At 42.4% G+C, this 15,495-nt stretch overlaps 4 protein-coding genes across 4 annotated transcripts; 2 read left to right on the forward strand and 2 right to left on the reverse strand.

Annotated features, from left to right (window-relative positions):
- Positions 1 to 3,509: 3,509 nt before the first annotated feature.
- Bfra_009728 (uncharacterized protein) lies at positions 3,510 to 4,536 on the reverse strand (the record flags this gene model as incomplete). The annotated part of the gene is made up of 3 exons (XM_037340068.1): positions 4,436 to 4,536; positions 3,816 to 3,983; positions 3,510 to 3,757 (listed from the first exon to the last, which is right to left on the reverse strand). The coding sequence occupies exons 1-3, from the start codon at positions 4,446 to 4,448 to the stop codon at positions 3,510 to 3,512; spliced, it is 429 nt and encodes a 142-aa protein (XP_037189291.1). The 5' UTR covers positions 4,449 to 4,536.
- Positions 4,537 to 7,371: 2,835 nt separating this feature from the next.
- Positions 7,372 to 8,949, reverse strand: Bfra_009729 (putative serine threonine-protein phosphatase 2a activator 1 protein; the record flags this gene model as incomplete). The annotated part of the gene is made up of 3 exons (XM_037340069.1): positions 7,372 to 7,833; positions 7,879 to 8,230; positions 8,282 to 8,949. 3 exons carry the CDS (start codon positions 8,947 to 8,949, stop codon positions 7,372 to 7,374), a joined length of 1,482 nt encoding a protein of 493 aa, XP_037189292.1.
- A 404-nt stretch (positions 8,950 to 9,353) lies between these two features.
- Bfra_009730sa (uncharacterized protein) lies at positions 9,354 to 12,020 on the forward strand (the record flags this gene model as incomplete). Its single annotated transcript, XM_037340070.1, has 4 exons — positions 9,354 to 9,381; positions 9,437 to 9,478; positions 9,543 to 11,661; positions 11,714 to 12,020. 4 exons carry the CDS (start codon positions 9,354 to 9,356, stop codon positions 12,018 to 12,020), a joined length of 2,496 nt encoding a protein of 831 aa, XP_037189293.1.
- Positions 12,021 to 13,020: 1,000 nt separating this feature from the next.
- Bfra_009731 (putative flavin-nucleotide-binding protein) lies at positions 13,021 to 15,005 on the forward strand (the record flags this gene model as incomplete). Its single annotated transcript, XM_037340071.1, has 6 exons — positions 13,021 to 13,096; positions 13,676 to 13,945; positions 14,118 to 14,185; positions 14,358 to 14,450; positions 14,513 to 14,686; positions 14,913 to 15,005. The coding sequence occupies 6 exons, from the start codon at positions 13,021 to 13,023 to the stop codon at positions 15,003 to 15,005; spliced, it is 774 nt and encodes a 257-aa protein (XP_037189294.1).
- Between the last annotated feature and the right edge of the window lie 490 nt (positions 15,006 to 15,495).

A 15,495-nucleotide genomic window follows, 5' to 3' on the forward strand; every position in this document is an offset into this window, starting at 1 on the left:
ATCAATCTCCCATTCTATCCCACATCTCCCCCGCAAAAAGTTATCTAGTCCGCTGGAAAGCCAACGCAAACAGAATTTCAACCGATACAGCGGCACTGGGAACACCACTCAAAGTAACAAGAGCATATCATGCAATGTAGGCGACATCAGCTACGAGAGAGAAAACCGGCAGAGAATATAGGATACAACATAACTCAATAATGCGAGCTCGACGACAGCAAAAACATGAAACGATAATGCGAGAGGACATGTGCTAAGAATATCTGAATACTGAAAACTCTATCTGGTAGTTCCATTATTAAACTCACGAAATACGTTTATTTCGCACGACGCAACGCCGAACGAGAGTTCCGCTCCTGGTGTTGTTTCCCAACGTGTTGAATTGTGGTTGAATATCTGAAACTTGCTGCATTCATACTTATTTACATATTTCTAGAAGATAAAGTTTCAGCTCGAGCATGGCCGGGTTAGGGATTTGATCTTAGATTCACCTCATGTTTTCTCCGCTCGAAATTAGTTTTTAGTCATTAATCTCTTCATTCTTGTTATTCACCTCCTCAATTCTCCTCCTGGCGTACTCTCATTCCACTCTACTCTTCCTATTTACATAAATATCACCCCCCCTTCGTCCATCCACTCCCACTCCCACTCCAAATCAAGCCAAAAACCCTGCTGAGACACAGGGAACGCCCTACCGTGGACCATACTGGTACTTTCAGCCACGCTCTTCCTTTCAGTTCATGGTTTGAACTACCTACATTTTTCAGTATGTTTTTGTGGAGTATTGTGTTGTGAGTAGGGAATTTATCCCGTGCGTGCGTGCTTTGTTGTTATTTATTCTGGAGAAATGATCTTGGGATGATATTGATACCTATATGTTCTCTCTGCTTTTATGTCATATTTCACTATCATCTCACTTTGTTTCTTTAATCTAATTGCTATTTTTCATTTTCTCTCCTAACATCCGATCTCTCCTCAGCCCTACTAAACCCGCTCCCTCCCCTTACAACCCCTCAACAGCCTTCCCAAAAGCACTGCCCCTCCCGCTCAATTTCCCTCTGAACATGCCATAAGCATTTTCATCTTCCTCTTTGCTCGTCATTGACTTGACTATCTCAAACTTCCTGCCTCCTCACTTATATATCCCTTGAATCCCCTAATACATCAACTCGAACCCGGGCATGGTTAGGGATCTATTCTACACTCACTTTGTTCCCTCATTTCTTTGAATCTACTCCTTGACTACTAATCTCTTCATGCTTCATCCCACTCACTCTCCACTTCTATCTGTCTTTGTCTTTGTCTCCGTACCCACAAGCATCTCCCCTTCTCTCCACAAATCATCAACCCCCAAAATCCAGCCCTCCCTAGAAAATCACTCCTATGATTTCTTATCCCTAACCCCTACCTCCTAATTCCACATCCCCATCAAATCCAACACCGCACCCAAGTAACAAGTATCAAAACGACGAGTTAAGTTCGGTTCCTACCTCCGCGTATGAGAGAACTTCTTTATGTATGAGAGGGATAGATAGACACTAGGTAGATATACACAAATAATCATATTTCTTTCGCTGACTTATATTTTCCAACTCGCATCACACCCCATCATCCCTCTCCTCTCCTCTCTTCTATTCTCATCCCCTACAAACCATCAACCCACCATTTCCCACCCCACAAATAACAACAACCACACATCCCCTTTAAGTTCTTCATCCCGAGATCCAACCAACCCCTCTCCACACCCTTCCCCAAAACCTTGCTCCCGCAAGCAGAAATCCACTCTCCACTCTCGAGTTCTCCTCTCCTCCCTCTTCTCGCAATGCTTCTTCTCCAAGCACATGCATCATCACACTCTTTTTCTCCATCTTCTCCCTCTCCCGCCCACCCTTCTTCCTTCTTCCATCCTTTCCTTCTCTCTCCCTTCTCAATCATCAGAACCCCTAGTTCCCCCTAACTCCCTTCGTACCCCATACCATACTCCATACTCCATACTCCAAAGATCCTCACTAGCCTATTCCCATCAATAACATGCAGCACTGACTTTTCTCCATTCGTCCATACTCACATCCACCACCATTTCTCTCACCATCCCACTATTCCTCTCCTCTCCCCTCCCCAACCCAACCCAATCCCTCCCCAAATTTCCCATTCAACTCCTCATACTCAACCCTCACCTATCACTTATTACCTATCACCTATCACCTATCACTCATCACTCGTCACTCATCACCTATTACCAATCCATAAATCTTATCTCCATTCATAAATCTTATCTCCATTCATAAATCTCATTTCCATCCTCCACCCAACTCTTTCCACTCTAAAAACCTACCCTTCTACCCCTCTACCCACCATTTCCCTACCAACCCATCATCTCCCTACCAACCAACCAACCAACCCACCTACTCTGACCAACAGCTCACACAAGACCCAAATACCAGAAAGATGCACAGCTCTTCTCCCACCTATCCTCTCCTCAATCATCAATCCAACTGCCATCTCACTTACATTACCCAATCACCAGATCCTTTCATCCTAGTATCTCCAACTTTACTCTTGCTTCTCCCTTAGACCTCACTCATTCTTACCTCTCCATCACGTATATCCCTCACACACTCACTCACATTCAACTTCTCACTCCCCTCTCTCAATCCAGCTTCCACGAATTACTCACTCAGCACACCCCATCCATTACAAAACTTGGAAGCCTCCCAAACCAGCTTCACATGTAGCCAACACACTCGCTCAATCACTCACCACTCACTTGTTTCACTTCACACAAAAGACTAAGACTTTCTTCATTTCAAGATCAAGATTCTTATAAACTCATTCCTATAAACAAACCACATCTCCTCTCTCTCCTCTCCACAACGAGAACTAGGTACCTAGGGTATCAGGGGGTATATGACCATTCGTTCCGCTTACGCGCCCGTCCATGTACAATTAGATACTATAATTCAATAAAACAAAGTAAAAAAGAAATCGAGAAATCCACATCTAATCCATTCCTCGTTCTCCTTAATCAATCTTGTGTGAATGAAGTGGATGTATATCTGCTTTCGTCGATAAAAACATCTCATCAATTTCAACTCAATCAACTTTGAAAAACTAAAAAGACCATCGAGGAAAACCTTGAATAGACATAAAAGAGCAAAGAAAACACAAAGGAAACATGATAACACATTATTATCCTGTTCTGACGACTTCTGTTGCGGAAATTCAACCATGCTTTGATAGACATGATGAAGAGGTGTCTGTATTATCCATCACCTAAAGCTTCACCATCAGTCGTATCTCCTCCTGCCATTACAACATGGATCTTTAACACCATCTTCACCATGGTATCAAAGAGATTGTATTTGGGTATCTCCCATATCCGTATCGAGTTCGAAATCAAATGTACGTGTAATTCAAAGGTAAAGGTAGGTAAATGCGTTTCATCTTGCTTGCATCATATATCATATATATAATGCTGGCGCATCGATAATATCGAAAGATGACATCATTTAAAGTTGAGGAGCAGTAGCAGCGACGATTGGTGCGCTGGGCTCAGGCTTAAGAGGTTCTTCGACCTTGGGAGCTTCGGGTGCTGCTATTGAAGTATCAGTACTATGAGCTTTCACCAAGGTTCCGATTATATAGGGAGGCTCACCAGTTTCGGTCGTCTTGGCTGGTTCGGCTACAACTGGAGCTGCTTCTGCGGTAGTTGGGGCTGGAGTTTCAGCAGTTGCTGGTTCAGTAGCCTTTACTTCTGCTGCAAGGGATGTGTTAGTATGTGTGAGAAGGGATGAGACTGAGATTTCACAACATACGTGCAGTTCCTTCAGCAGCTGGTTCAGTAACAGCGGTTTCGGTAGCTGGAGCTGCAGCTGCATCGGTCTTTGTTGCATCGGCAGTTGGTTCAGCTTCAGCCTTCTTGGATTTCTTTCCTCTGAGGAGAGCCTTGAACTTGGCCTTGATGGTCTCGAATGCCTTTGGTGCTATTGTAGGAATGACTGTTAGTTATTATACGGGAAGGATGAGAGTACAGAAACAGATGGATAGATAGACATGTAGGAAACAAGAGATATGGTGACAAGTGTAAAAAGTAAATACCCATTTTGAAAGATGTGGTTGATTAGGTGATAGATAGGATTAAAGTAAAATAGGGTAAATAGAAATAAATCAAACGACGATAATGATCTCGTTGACTTGAATACAATACAACAGGTGATAAAAGAATGTGATGAAAAGATGGAAAATGAGAGTGATGGAATAAATGAAGCAAATTCAAGAAAACAATAAAGTCGTCTTAATAGAAAGAGAGAGAGAGAGAGAGAGAGAGAGAGAGAGAGAGAATGAAGCAATGAATGAATGAATGAGAGAATGGATGAATGAAATGGAAGAAGAAACAATCGAAGCAGAAGATGAAAATGGAAATGATTTTACTTACGAACGCCGGGCATTTTGATAGATTTTCTTTTAGAGTGGATTAAAGCCCCTGGTATGGATGGAGTGATTTTAAATTATTTTGGTCTTTCGACGAGTTTGTCGGAAAGAAGAATGAGACCTTTTGCGAAGATCAAATCTTAAAGATTTATGAAGAGATTTGATAAGTTGGGTGGATGTGGATGTGTGTTCTGGAACTTTTTGATGGATTTGGGGAGTTGATTGATTTTGGATGTTTTTAATTTTGGAGAGATGGGATGGATGAAATTATTACTCTCGTAACAACTCCTGAAGTGAAGTGAAGTGAAGTGAAGTGAAGAAAAGTGAAGAAAGGTAAAGTAAAGTGTGTGTGTTCGGAGTGATGATGAAAAGATCACGTATGGAAAAGGGAGAGAAGAATGAAAATGAATCAAAATTGATAATTGGAAAGGAGGTTTGACGGTTTTTGTTGTTGAGAGATACACACTACCACACTCCCTCCCTAGTGATTTGAAGGTTCATTTGAAGATAAGATCAGACCAAGAATTCCAAACCTTATCCCTCATTTGGGTCTAACTCTAATAAATGACACATGCACTACACACACATACACACACACATACACACACACATACACACACATGCACATGCCACATTCATTCAGTCATTCACTTATTCCTTCCTTCATCCTTTCATCCATTCACAGGTGTTGTGCGCATCTAGCGTGTAGGGAGGGAGCAAGAAAAGAAAGAAGAAAGAAGAGAGAAGAAAGAAAGAAAGAAAGGTACATTGCCTCCCTGGTATTCTTATCACGTTTATCCTGTTCGATCTTCGAACCATGTGCATTATTCAATATCCAGCATTTCTATTGGGGTATAGTCACATATATCCATCATACCCATGAATCTAAAGAATTCATATATATATATATATATATACCTAGGTATATATAGCTTCTATATTTGATAATGAACCTGCCTAGGTATATTCTTCAAGGTTAAGACCAATCTAGAATCTATGGCCTTGAATACCTTGAATACCTTGAACAATCCTAAAAATATCCTATGCAGTAGTCCTCCATCGCATCTACTAGGTCAAATGTCACTCACATCCATCATCCATATCAAACCGTTACATCCAACCAACAATCATACCAACAATCATACCACCACCATCAAACCATTCAACCGACTCATGAGCCATAACTCACTCAGAACTCAAGGATTACTACCTACCTACCTCCTAATCTCCCCGAGTCCCAATCTCCAATCTCGAAGCTTTAATCTCCAACCCTCCCAAAAATCAATCATCAATCACCAATCACCAACATTAAGATGAAGAACCCGAAGAACCACGCTTATGTAAAATGATCAATGTTTCATACCCACCTAGTACCTACCTGTCTATCTACCTACCTACCAGTCCACAACAAATCCAAACCCCAATACCATCCATACCAAATGACCAATACCCAGACAACCCAATTTCAGCAACTCCAAATCGCATTTCCCCCTCCCAATCTCACTTCCCACTCCCAATCTCACTTCCCAAATCCCTAGAAGCAAATCTCCCAAAAGGATCTTCCCTTCCATATAAAAGGGCCGCATCCATCCCTCCCTCCCTCACCCAGTCTTCCAAATGTGAATCATATCGGAGATGCGCAGATTATCACACATACACACACGTATCCATCCATCCATCCATACACACATCCCAATCTCAATCCCATATCGATATCGACATCGACATCCAAGAGAGCGATTCGAAAACTCGAAGATTCGAAATCAAGGAGATATATCGGTATGTGGATGAGATCGTCGTCCATGCAATGATATACTGTAATTGTGTCTATTGTCCACTTTTATCACATCTTTATAGCTAGCATACATACATACTCAAATATTCCACCTTCCTTACTCATCAGAAAAAAGGAAGAAAGAAAGGAAGGTTGTCGTGAGAGAAACAGATATAGATTAGCTATCCAGCTCGACCCGAGAATTCCAGTAGGTAGATAGAGAAGACTAGGTAATTTATATCTATCTACCTCTAGGAGGTCGGGTACTAGGTACTAGGTACTAGGTACATACTATATAGTAAACTCTATCGTACATAAACGTCACGACGTCAGTCAGTCAGTCAGGCATTCATTCATTCATTCAATAATCACCATCCAAACCCAAACCCAAATTTATATATATCTCAACCCCAATCCGAATCCAAATCCAACCCCAACCCCAAAAACCATCCCTCCATCCCCTATTCCCATCAACATCACCCACTAATTTCCCATCCCATCCCATCCCATCCCCAAAATGTACAATTTACACTCGCCATATCTCAATGTCTCAATGTCTCAATTTCACCAACATCCTAATCCTAATCCTCACACCCACACCCACACCCACACCCACACCCAAACATCAAAAAATCAAAAATCCCCTCAAGGTTCCAATTGCAAGTTCCAAACCCTCATCCCCACCCGGGGTTCAATCAACCCAACACCCGACCAACCAACCCACCCACCAAACGACTGTAATGAAATGATACCCAAACCTAACCCTAGTCCCTCGTACATCGTACACTAAATGAGCTGCCGAGGCTATCTGTCACACCTGACTGACATTGACTGTGGCACCACTAGGGACACGGGATGATGCGCACACGACTTACTCATAATACCCCATGGAAATAGTTTGACGTGCGTCCCCACATAAATCAATGGAAAATGGATGAATAATAAATGATTGCTTGAATCGTACTTGGCTAATTACTGGAGTGGAAGCGAATCATTGATAAATAACGTTAACCTTGATTGCATAATTCTATGTATAGCTAGCTAGCTAATATCTAGTTGAAACCCTCCGAAAGGGTTTTGTACTAGGTATTTGTATTTGTATTTGTACTTTTTTTTACCCCCTTTTTTTCTTCTTCTTTGGATCATCAAAAACGTCTTCTCTTTATTTATTTTGCCCATGGTGCACGTGTTGGTCCATTATCTGGATGTGGTATGTTTGATGATGTTGATACATCATTGTTTGGAAGAGACGGTCTTGTCGTCGGGGCTAGTGATCCCGAGGGAGGTGTTGATCTTGTGAAAGCCGTTGCAGATGTGGGAGGTATCGTTCGTCTTGTTGAAGGCATACCGGTAGCTGCTCCTGCATTTGCCCATGGTGCCGCTGTAGGCGGCATACCTTGAGATTGTGAAGGATTGGCCCATGGTGCTCTTGTACCTTCTTGTGCTGATGGTCGGGCGGTTGGTGTTCCGCCCGAACCTGTTGGTTGAGGTTGATTTGCTGTGTGTACTGTTTGAGGCGTTGATACAGCATGAGGGTCTTGATCCCAACTAAATAATGATCCGAATGGGAAATGTTGTACCACTGGAAATTTAGATAGTACTTCTGCGTTGTACATTTTGATCATTCCCTAAACCTTATTAGAATGGTTGTAGTTGTCAAGAATAATACTGACCTTGTTTATCTTTCCCCATCCTGATCGTACTCCGGAGATATCAAAAAGAATTGGACTATGTTCCCAAAATGCGCCAGTTTTGACATCATTGATGAAACCAATAGCAGAGAAATACATATTGTTCTTTCTTTCTCGATCAACCGTCAATTTCTTAGCTACATCTCCTGGATTTGGAGATTCTGGTAAAGATCCTTCAACTGGCATCGCTTCATCATTGGTAATAGCTGGACAATATTGAGAAGATCCAAAGATGTATGGTAAGAATGAATGATCATCTAATCCCCATACACCATGAGATCCAGCTGGCTCTAGAGTATATGTGAGAATAAGACGACGGATTACACGTAAGTAACTAATGGTCATATGAGCACATTTTTTTAATAAAAGCGAGGAGAAAACATACGGCTCTACAATACCCATAACAATACTTCTCTCTAACTCGCCTTCACCTGAAGGTGTTTTGGTGAACCCACCCAACTTCCAAATACATCCCAAGAAAGCTAAAAAGCTAAGTTCATGACCCGTTCCATAATCCAGTCTCTGCGCACTTCCAAATCCACCCAGCAGATAGGAAGTAAGTTCATCCAAAGCCGGTACTTCATCATGTGGAGAACTCCCTCCAAATTGGAGTACCTCAGCCGGTAAATGCTGCTTCAGTAAGTCCTTCGCTCTCGTCTCCAGTAAATCGTACCATTTTCGAAAGCTAACATTTCCAAATCTTCTTGGTCCTGTATCGGGTGGTGCTTCATCAATGATAGCATCAATATTTTGCAGTAATTCTTGTAGTTTCTTCACGGGTTCTGATAGCTCCAAGGGAGAATCGAGTGTCCACGTCTGAGGAGTGCCACCTATCTCAGATGATTTCCTTGGACACATAGCAATATTGAGTTGCATGATAAAAACACCAATATCGGTATAGGCCTTTGATGTGAGGAAGTGGGGCACATCGTGACCTTCATGAATTCTCTTTACAGGCTTTATAAAAGTATGTGGCTGTGATGAATCTAGAATCGCTAAACTTCGAGATAAAGAAGTCTCTGCAGTTGAGTTTGGTATTTGCTGTGAAGCCATGTTCAATTTCGCTCCGTGGCAAGAGTTAACGTGATGAAGATATAAATTCGAGGCGTTTCTGTTTGATATCATTTTTCATGGGGTAAGCATTATGATATCAATCAAAGAGCTATATCCCTGCTTGTTCCGAGCTCTTTGATTGGTTCAAATTTCAAGCATTATTTATTGTTGCTCTGCGGTTGCTTATCAGATTTTCCATATCTTTTGTTCAATACTTCATCATGAATGCGCCGCGACAAGTTCCGATTGATACGTCCACTTGAATGAATCTTCCATAATAATTCCAAATACAGCTCCTTGAGAGCAAGTCTCTCGACTCGTACTACAGCGCTCTCAAGATCTCCACTACAAATATTCGCGCAATTAAGGTCAATCAATCATTCTCTCAAGGGAGCTTCAGAACCATGCCAAAAACTAGACGTCAAGAAGCTGGTAAGTGCATTTGATAATAACTACGCGACTATATCTAATTGCCTGATATTAGCAGAGGCGAAGAGTGGTGTTTCAAAGTCGACGCGATCAGGAGCTGGTAAGTGCATTCATCATTACTTACACAATTGTACTTATATCTAACCTTGTATTATCAATGGTAGGGCTAGCAGATGATGCCTCATCGGCGGACTTTCTTAACAAAATACATCGACCACCGCCAAAAGTAGACATGAAAGTCGCAAGAAAATATGCTCCATCCACTAGGCAGGCGCGACAGTCTGTACAGGTAGCACCGGAATCAGACGAGGATGTCGAAGATGCACTGAACAAGCAATTAAATGAGAATAATGAGGACCCGTCCGGCTTGGAGCCGGAAGATATGACGAAAGAACTCGAAAATGCTCAGCCAGCATCACCAGCTGAGAAGAAAAAGAGGGGCCGTCCCAGGAAAGAACAAATAACAAAGGAAAAAGAAAAGGGAGGCGCGCAAGACGTATCACAACTTCAAAATGCTTCTCCGCAAAAGCGCAAACGAGATGATGCAAGGATCTATGACTTCGCTTTCGGGGAAGATGAACAAGATATTCGACCCGCGCGTTCCAGGCGAGCAAGTAAAAGTTTATCGGTGAAGGGTGCCCCGAAACCCAGACAGTATAGTGTGAAGCCAAAAAAAGGTCGGGGTCAGCCTGACAAGAGCCTTGTTGATGAGTCTGGAGATTTTGATGAAGATTTTCTTGTCGTAGCAGATATTGAGAATGGTAACTCCACAGTTGACCAAGGACCTGGACAACCTGACGTAGGTGCCCCCTTCAACGACAGACGTGCAAGTGTTCGGAGAACGAGGGACGATGACGGAGAGCATGTAGACGACGGAGAAAATCAAGGCGACGAAGACGACGGAGGCGATGGAATTACAGAAATAGCTATGCCTCTAACCCCGGCAGAACCACAAGGTCAAATTTCGCGGGAACAGCATAAACAAAGCGCGAATATTGCCAGGACAATCAGTAGCAACCATGCAAATGGTTTCCATAGCAAGAAAATTCAGTCTTCGCGCTATGTGAGAGGCAGAGAAGAGCAAGTCGGAGAAGATGAGGAAGGTGACGGGGAACCGGGAGCAGTGGCCAATGATGTTGGAGAAAAACCTAATGTAGCAACCGCCGCCAATGTTCCAGAACAACGTGAAGCGGCTGGAGAAGAAGTTGATGACGAATCGGATGATGAGGAAGAAAGTTATCAAAAAATTTCTGAGCAACTTGTTGCCTGGACTGGAATCATCACCCGTACTTTTTTTCCAGATATTGAAAAAATTTCAAAACGGTTCGGTTGTAGAGAAACCAGAGGTACGTGGATACCAGTAGTTCTGGAGAAGCATGGCCTTGCAACAATATCTGGAAAGAACATGGAACGGTATTTAAAAATGCTCCAACAACTTTATCAAGCCCTTAAACTAGCAATAAATGAGGAGAACAATGCCAAGCAGATCGAAGCCAATTCGCATATCGACCAAATCATGGATCTTTTGGATAAAAGGATAGACAATAAGTTAAAGCCCTTGGAGAAAGATGCCCCCAAACCTGATGTAAGAAAGAGACGTAGATATTTGGAGGACATATACATTGTTCTTATTCGAGAATTCTTAAGACTCTTGAGAACCGCAATTCTTACATATGGAAACCTTCACGTGTTGTCAATCGAGGCTTTATCAACTGTGATTCGGATCACTAGTGTAATCCTCAAACTCTTCGATATTCTCGACAAACAGACGAAGGATTCGCAGCCTGAGGACTGCGGCCAGACGAAGCAACCAATGAAGGAACTTCGCATTCCTTTGCGAAATGTATTATTGCAAGGATGTCAAATGAAGCTTGCTGAGCTCCATAGAGAGGAGGCAATTAAGAAACATTTTGCATTGACGCAAGAAAGTAGACGTGTGCGGGAAGAAGAAGACGCCAGGTTGGAAACTGAGAGAATGGAGCAAGAGCGAAAAATAAGAGAATTCAACTCATCCCAGCAGAAAACCATAATGGCCAGCCCAAAGAAAGCTAGTCTGATCGAACTTGAGATGGAGAGAATTGCATACCGAAAACTCCCACAAGCTGAAAGAATCAGACTAGAGCTGGAAGCGGAAAATAAGAAGAGATCGAGAAGGCCGGTGCAACAAATTCCACAAGTAGAACGAGAACGTTCCGCTGCCTCGTCACAAAGAAGTCAAAGCAGTAGCGATGACCGGAATGACCCATTCTCGGACAATTACGATCCTCCCCGAGGTGCTAACAGGTAAATTAAGATTCCCTCGCACTCCATTCTACTGTCCTAAATCTTTTTGCAGGAAACCCGTCTCTGCTCAATCTCGAAGGGAAGCCAAATTTAGCGATATTCCTGATGATGAAAAACAGAGATTCTATGACCATTTTAAAGAAAAGTACAGATACGAGGAAGAGCGAGGCTTAAAGGATGAAGAATTTTGGGGTCGTCTACAGAAAGATTTACATGGTGGTAGGTATACCCTAGATGAGATCTGGGGTTTTGCAAAGGAATTGCAGGCAAGTCTAGATTTTGCACATGATGAAGGGGAGTTTCATGGGGAAGAACATTTCTGGACATTTTATGTTTGGGATTGGGACATGGAATCGTAGATGAAGGTTTGGGAGTAAGGAAGGGAAAAGGGAAAGGAAGCTAATGATGGTGTAATGTAAAACGAATATTTGAATTCGTTCATGTGGGATATGATTCGTTATGATATGAGATGATATGAATGGGTGGATTGGGATAGAAAGGAATGGGATTTACGGGAGTCTGGATCTCATGGTTTGATACCCAATATTGCATATTTCTTTATGCTGATACCTAAGCATGATATGATACTATGAGGATCTCCATTTTACTTGGCTTCGATACAGTCTCATACGCAATGGATACTGCAGGGCTTAGCTTCGCGGAGCCGAACTAGCTAGCTAGATATAAGATTTCTCTGGTAGCAATGATAAAATATCATATTAAATTCGCGTACACACGCAGTATGTACGTACAAGTACACATGACCAGGAAACTCATTGCGATGAACAAACTCAAGTTCGCATTACCTACATCCAAGATCATCATATCGGCATCGCCGTATCGTCTCGTTGCATAATGATATCCTTATAGAGGTACCGAGCTTACGCGGGTAGGTAGCGAGTGACATACATCTGTAATCATGACCATCTTATTGGAACCTCAGTATGAGTGATCGCAAACTCTTGCCGGGTCTCGCGTGGACTTTCTGGATGCGGTAATTAGCTCCCCGCACACGTGATTTGGGGTTGTGGATTGTGGATGGGGAGGGGAGAGGAAGGGAGAGGGGAGGAAAGGTATATATAGAGGTGTAATTTGGAATTTGAATTTTGAGATTTGATACGCAGGATTTGGGAGAAGTAGATACTTACATTCTTGTTTACTTTTAACGTTGAAGAATATTGACATCTACATTTACATTCCCCTTCACACACGATCAGAAAGGAGAGAGATATCCACAAAGTCGACATACCTGAGATCCGAAATTCTGAAGAAGAAAAAAGAAAAAGAAAGAACATTAGGAAATCCGAATCCGTGTTTTCAGCCCTAGATTTTGAGATCTCAAAAATATCAGACGAAGATATGGTAAACGCAGAAGCAGAAACAACCATGTATCCAAAGACGCCGAGGAATACGGTGCAGAGATACAGACCGCGGGGTATGTTATTTTGCTCTTTTTGCTCTTTGTTTCGGTGGTCTCTTTGAGTTGTTGAAGCTTTGAATCTTTGAATTTTTCGTGTCTGCTGGGTAGATTTGTTGGATTTGGAATATGGCTCTGGGATCGTTTGGGGTTACTGTAACTTCTTTTCTGTTCTTTCTTTCCTTTTAATCCTCTTTATCGCTTTGGGCGAATCGAGGATTTTTAATATGCTTGCTTGCTTGCTTCTCCTTCATACTCCCGAGACCATTATCTTGTTCTTCCATATCATGCATACATACGTGTTATAAATCTTACTAATGCGTTCGCAATAGCAAAATATGATCATCATACCATTCATACTATTATTAATAGTTCGCCGATTTTACATGTTTCTTGTGAGTTTGAGTTTGAGTTTGAGTTTGAGTTCGAGGAGGAATCTGTTGTTCTTTTTGGTTGGGATTGTTGATAAACCTTTTTGTTACTTCTAATTCCGAGGGGATGATGGTCCTATTTCCCTCCTCTCTCCATGCTGTCAAATCCCTACACTCTCCAAACCCCCCTCTTACTCTACCCCTCACTAATCACTCCTTCACAAAGTTCATACTCCCTCCCCCGAAGATCCCTTCCCCGCCATCCTCCCTATGTTAGGATTCATGGGGCTCTACGACCCGCAAAATTTAACGGAGGAGAATATTAACGAAGGTGCGAATTTGTATTTGCATGGATATGTGAGTAGTCGGTTGATGAGGATGGGGAAGAAGGCTTCGGAGGAAGGAGAGGGAAGTGAGGGGGAAGAAGGATTGCCGATGACGGTTGCGGCGAGTTGTTTGGATGGGTTGGTGCTGGCGCTTACGCCGAACAATCATAGTGAGTTTTTCCTTGCTAGTCTTTGATGAAAGGGGGTTTGTGGGGATATGTGGGGGATATGGAATGTTTTTGATAGGGGAAGAGATGAAGGGAGAGGTATAGAAGGAAGAAAGAACGAGGAAAGGAGGTTGAAAAGGGAGGTTAGAAGAAATAAAGACTAATAAACCCATAGGTTACAATTACCGCAGTGCAATCCTACAAGGCTATGGTCAAGTCGTCGAAGACGTCGATGAAAAATTGGTATGTATTCTCCCTGTCCCTTTCATTTATTATTCCTTTGATCATTCATATCTCTCTTCATCCATCCATCGCATCATCCCAAAAAGCTCGCTAAACTCTCCCTCTCTTCCCAATCAATCTAACTCTCTACTCTCCCATCCTCATCCACACTACTAACACATCAAAAATGTAGTGGGCAATGGAAAAAATAACTAACACCGTCCTCACCGATCGATGGGAAAACACTCGTGTTCCTCCTACGAAGACAGAAATGACTACTACCCAAGTTCGTTTCCCTTCCCTCTACCCCTCCCTTGCCGATGACCCTCTTAACACCCCAACTCCTAGATCCTCCGCATAACCCCCCACACCGCCTCCGCCAAAATCCGTCGCGGTCCACCCCACGACGACCGCCACGATCTCAAAGATGAAGAATTGAGAAATCGAGTATGGACTGGTGTAGTACCTGTGCATACTGTGTATGGAACGCCGATTCGGGGCGAAGATTGTGAGATTCGTGAGGTAGGAGATTTTATTACTTTTGTGGTTTTTTTCTGTTTTTGTTTTGGGGGGGGGGGGGGCCGGGGGAGAGAAACACTTCATCGATGCGAGAAGAAGGGGCAGAAGATATCAAGAGCAGACGGAGGAGTAATGCAAACTGATTCGACAGATAATAAGAAGAAATCAAGAAAAGAAGGAACGAATTCACGAGAAGAAGAAAAAAAGCTAACAAACCCTCTCAAACCAGGTCCCACAACACATCACCAACTTCATCGACGCGAAAAATAAAGAAAACAAGCAATTTGCTATTAATCGCGCTGGGGATGAGGATGAGTCTTAGATTGGTTCAAATTCAAGTTTGCAAGTAAGGATTAATGGTGGTGGTGAGGGTTGGAAATGGGAACTGAGATGGGGATGGGCTTGATAATCGTTTAACTGTGAAACATATCTGAATTATGTGGTTAAAGAGGGGAGGGAAGAGAGAAAGAAATGAAGTAAGGCTGAGTTTGATATTTATAGGATGGGTAGTTGGTACTTGATTATTCGTTGCATGGATTTCTTGATTTGAAATTTGAATTGGTTTGCGCGATGATCGCTGGGACTCCCCTATTGGTAATTTGTAAGACTAGGTAGATTGATTGATGGATTCTGATTGCTATGATGCGTTGCTTATATATTGTGATATCCGTTAAGTATGTTATTTATATTGATAAACATATATAAATGAGAATAGACGAACACAAGAGACTTCACACAAAGACTCCATTTATGAAGTTTCACGACTTCTGGATAGGGCTTAAATTGTAGTCTTATTCAAATTGTAGAAGAGA

Source organism: Botrytis fragariae (assembly GCF_013461495.1).
Source record: "Botrytis fragariae strain BVB16 chromosome Unknown tig00000163, whole genome shotgun sequence".
NCBI lineage: Eukaryota > Fungi > Ascomycota > Leotiomycetes > Helotiales > Sclerotiniaceae > Botrytis > Botrytis fragariae.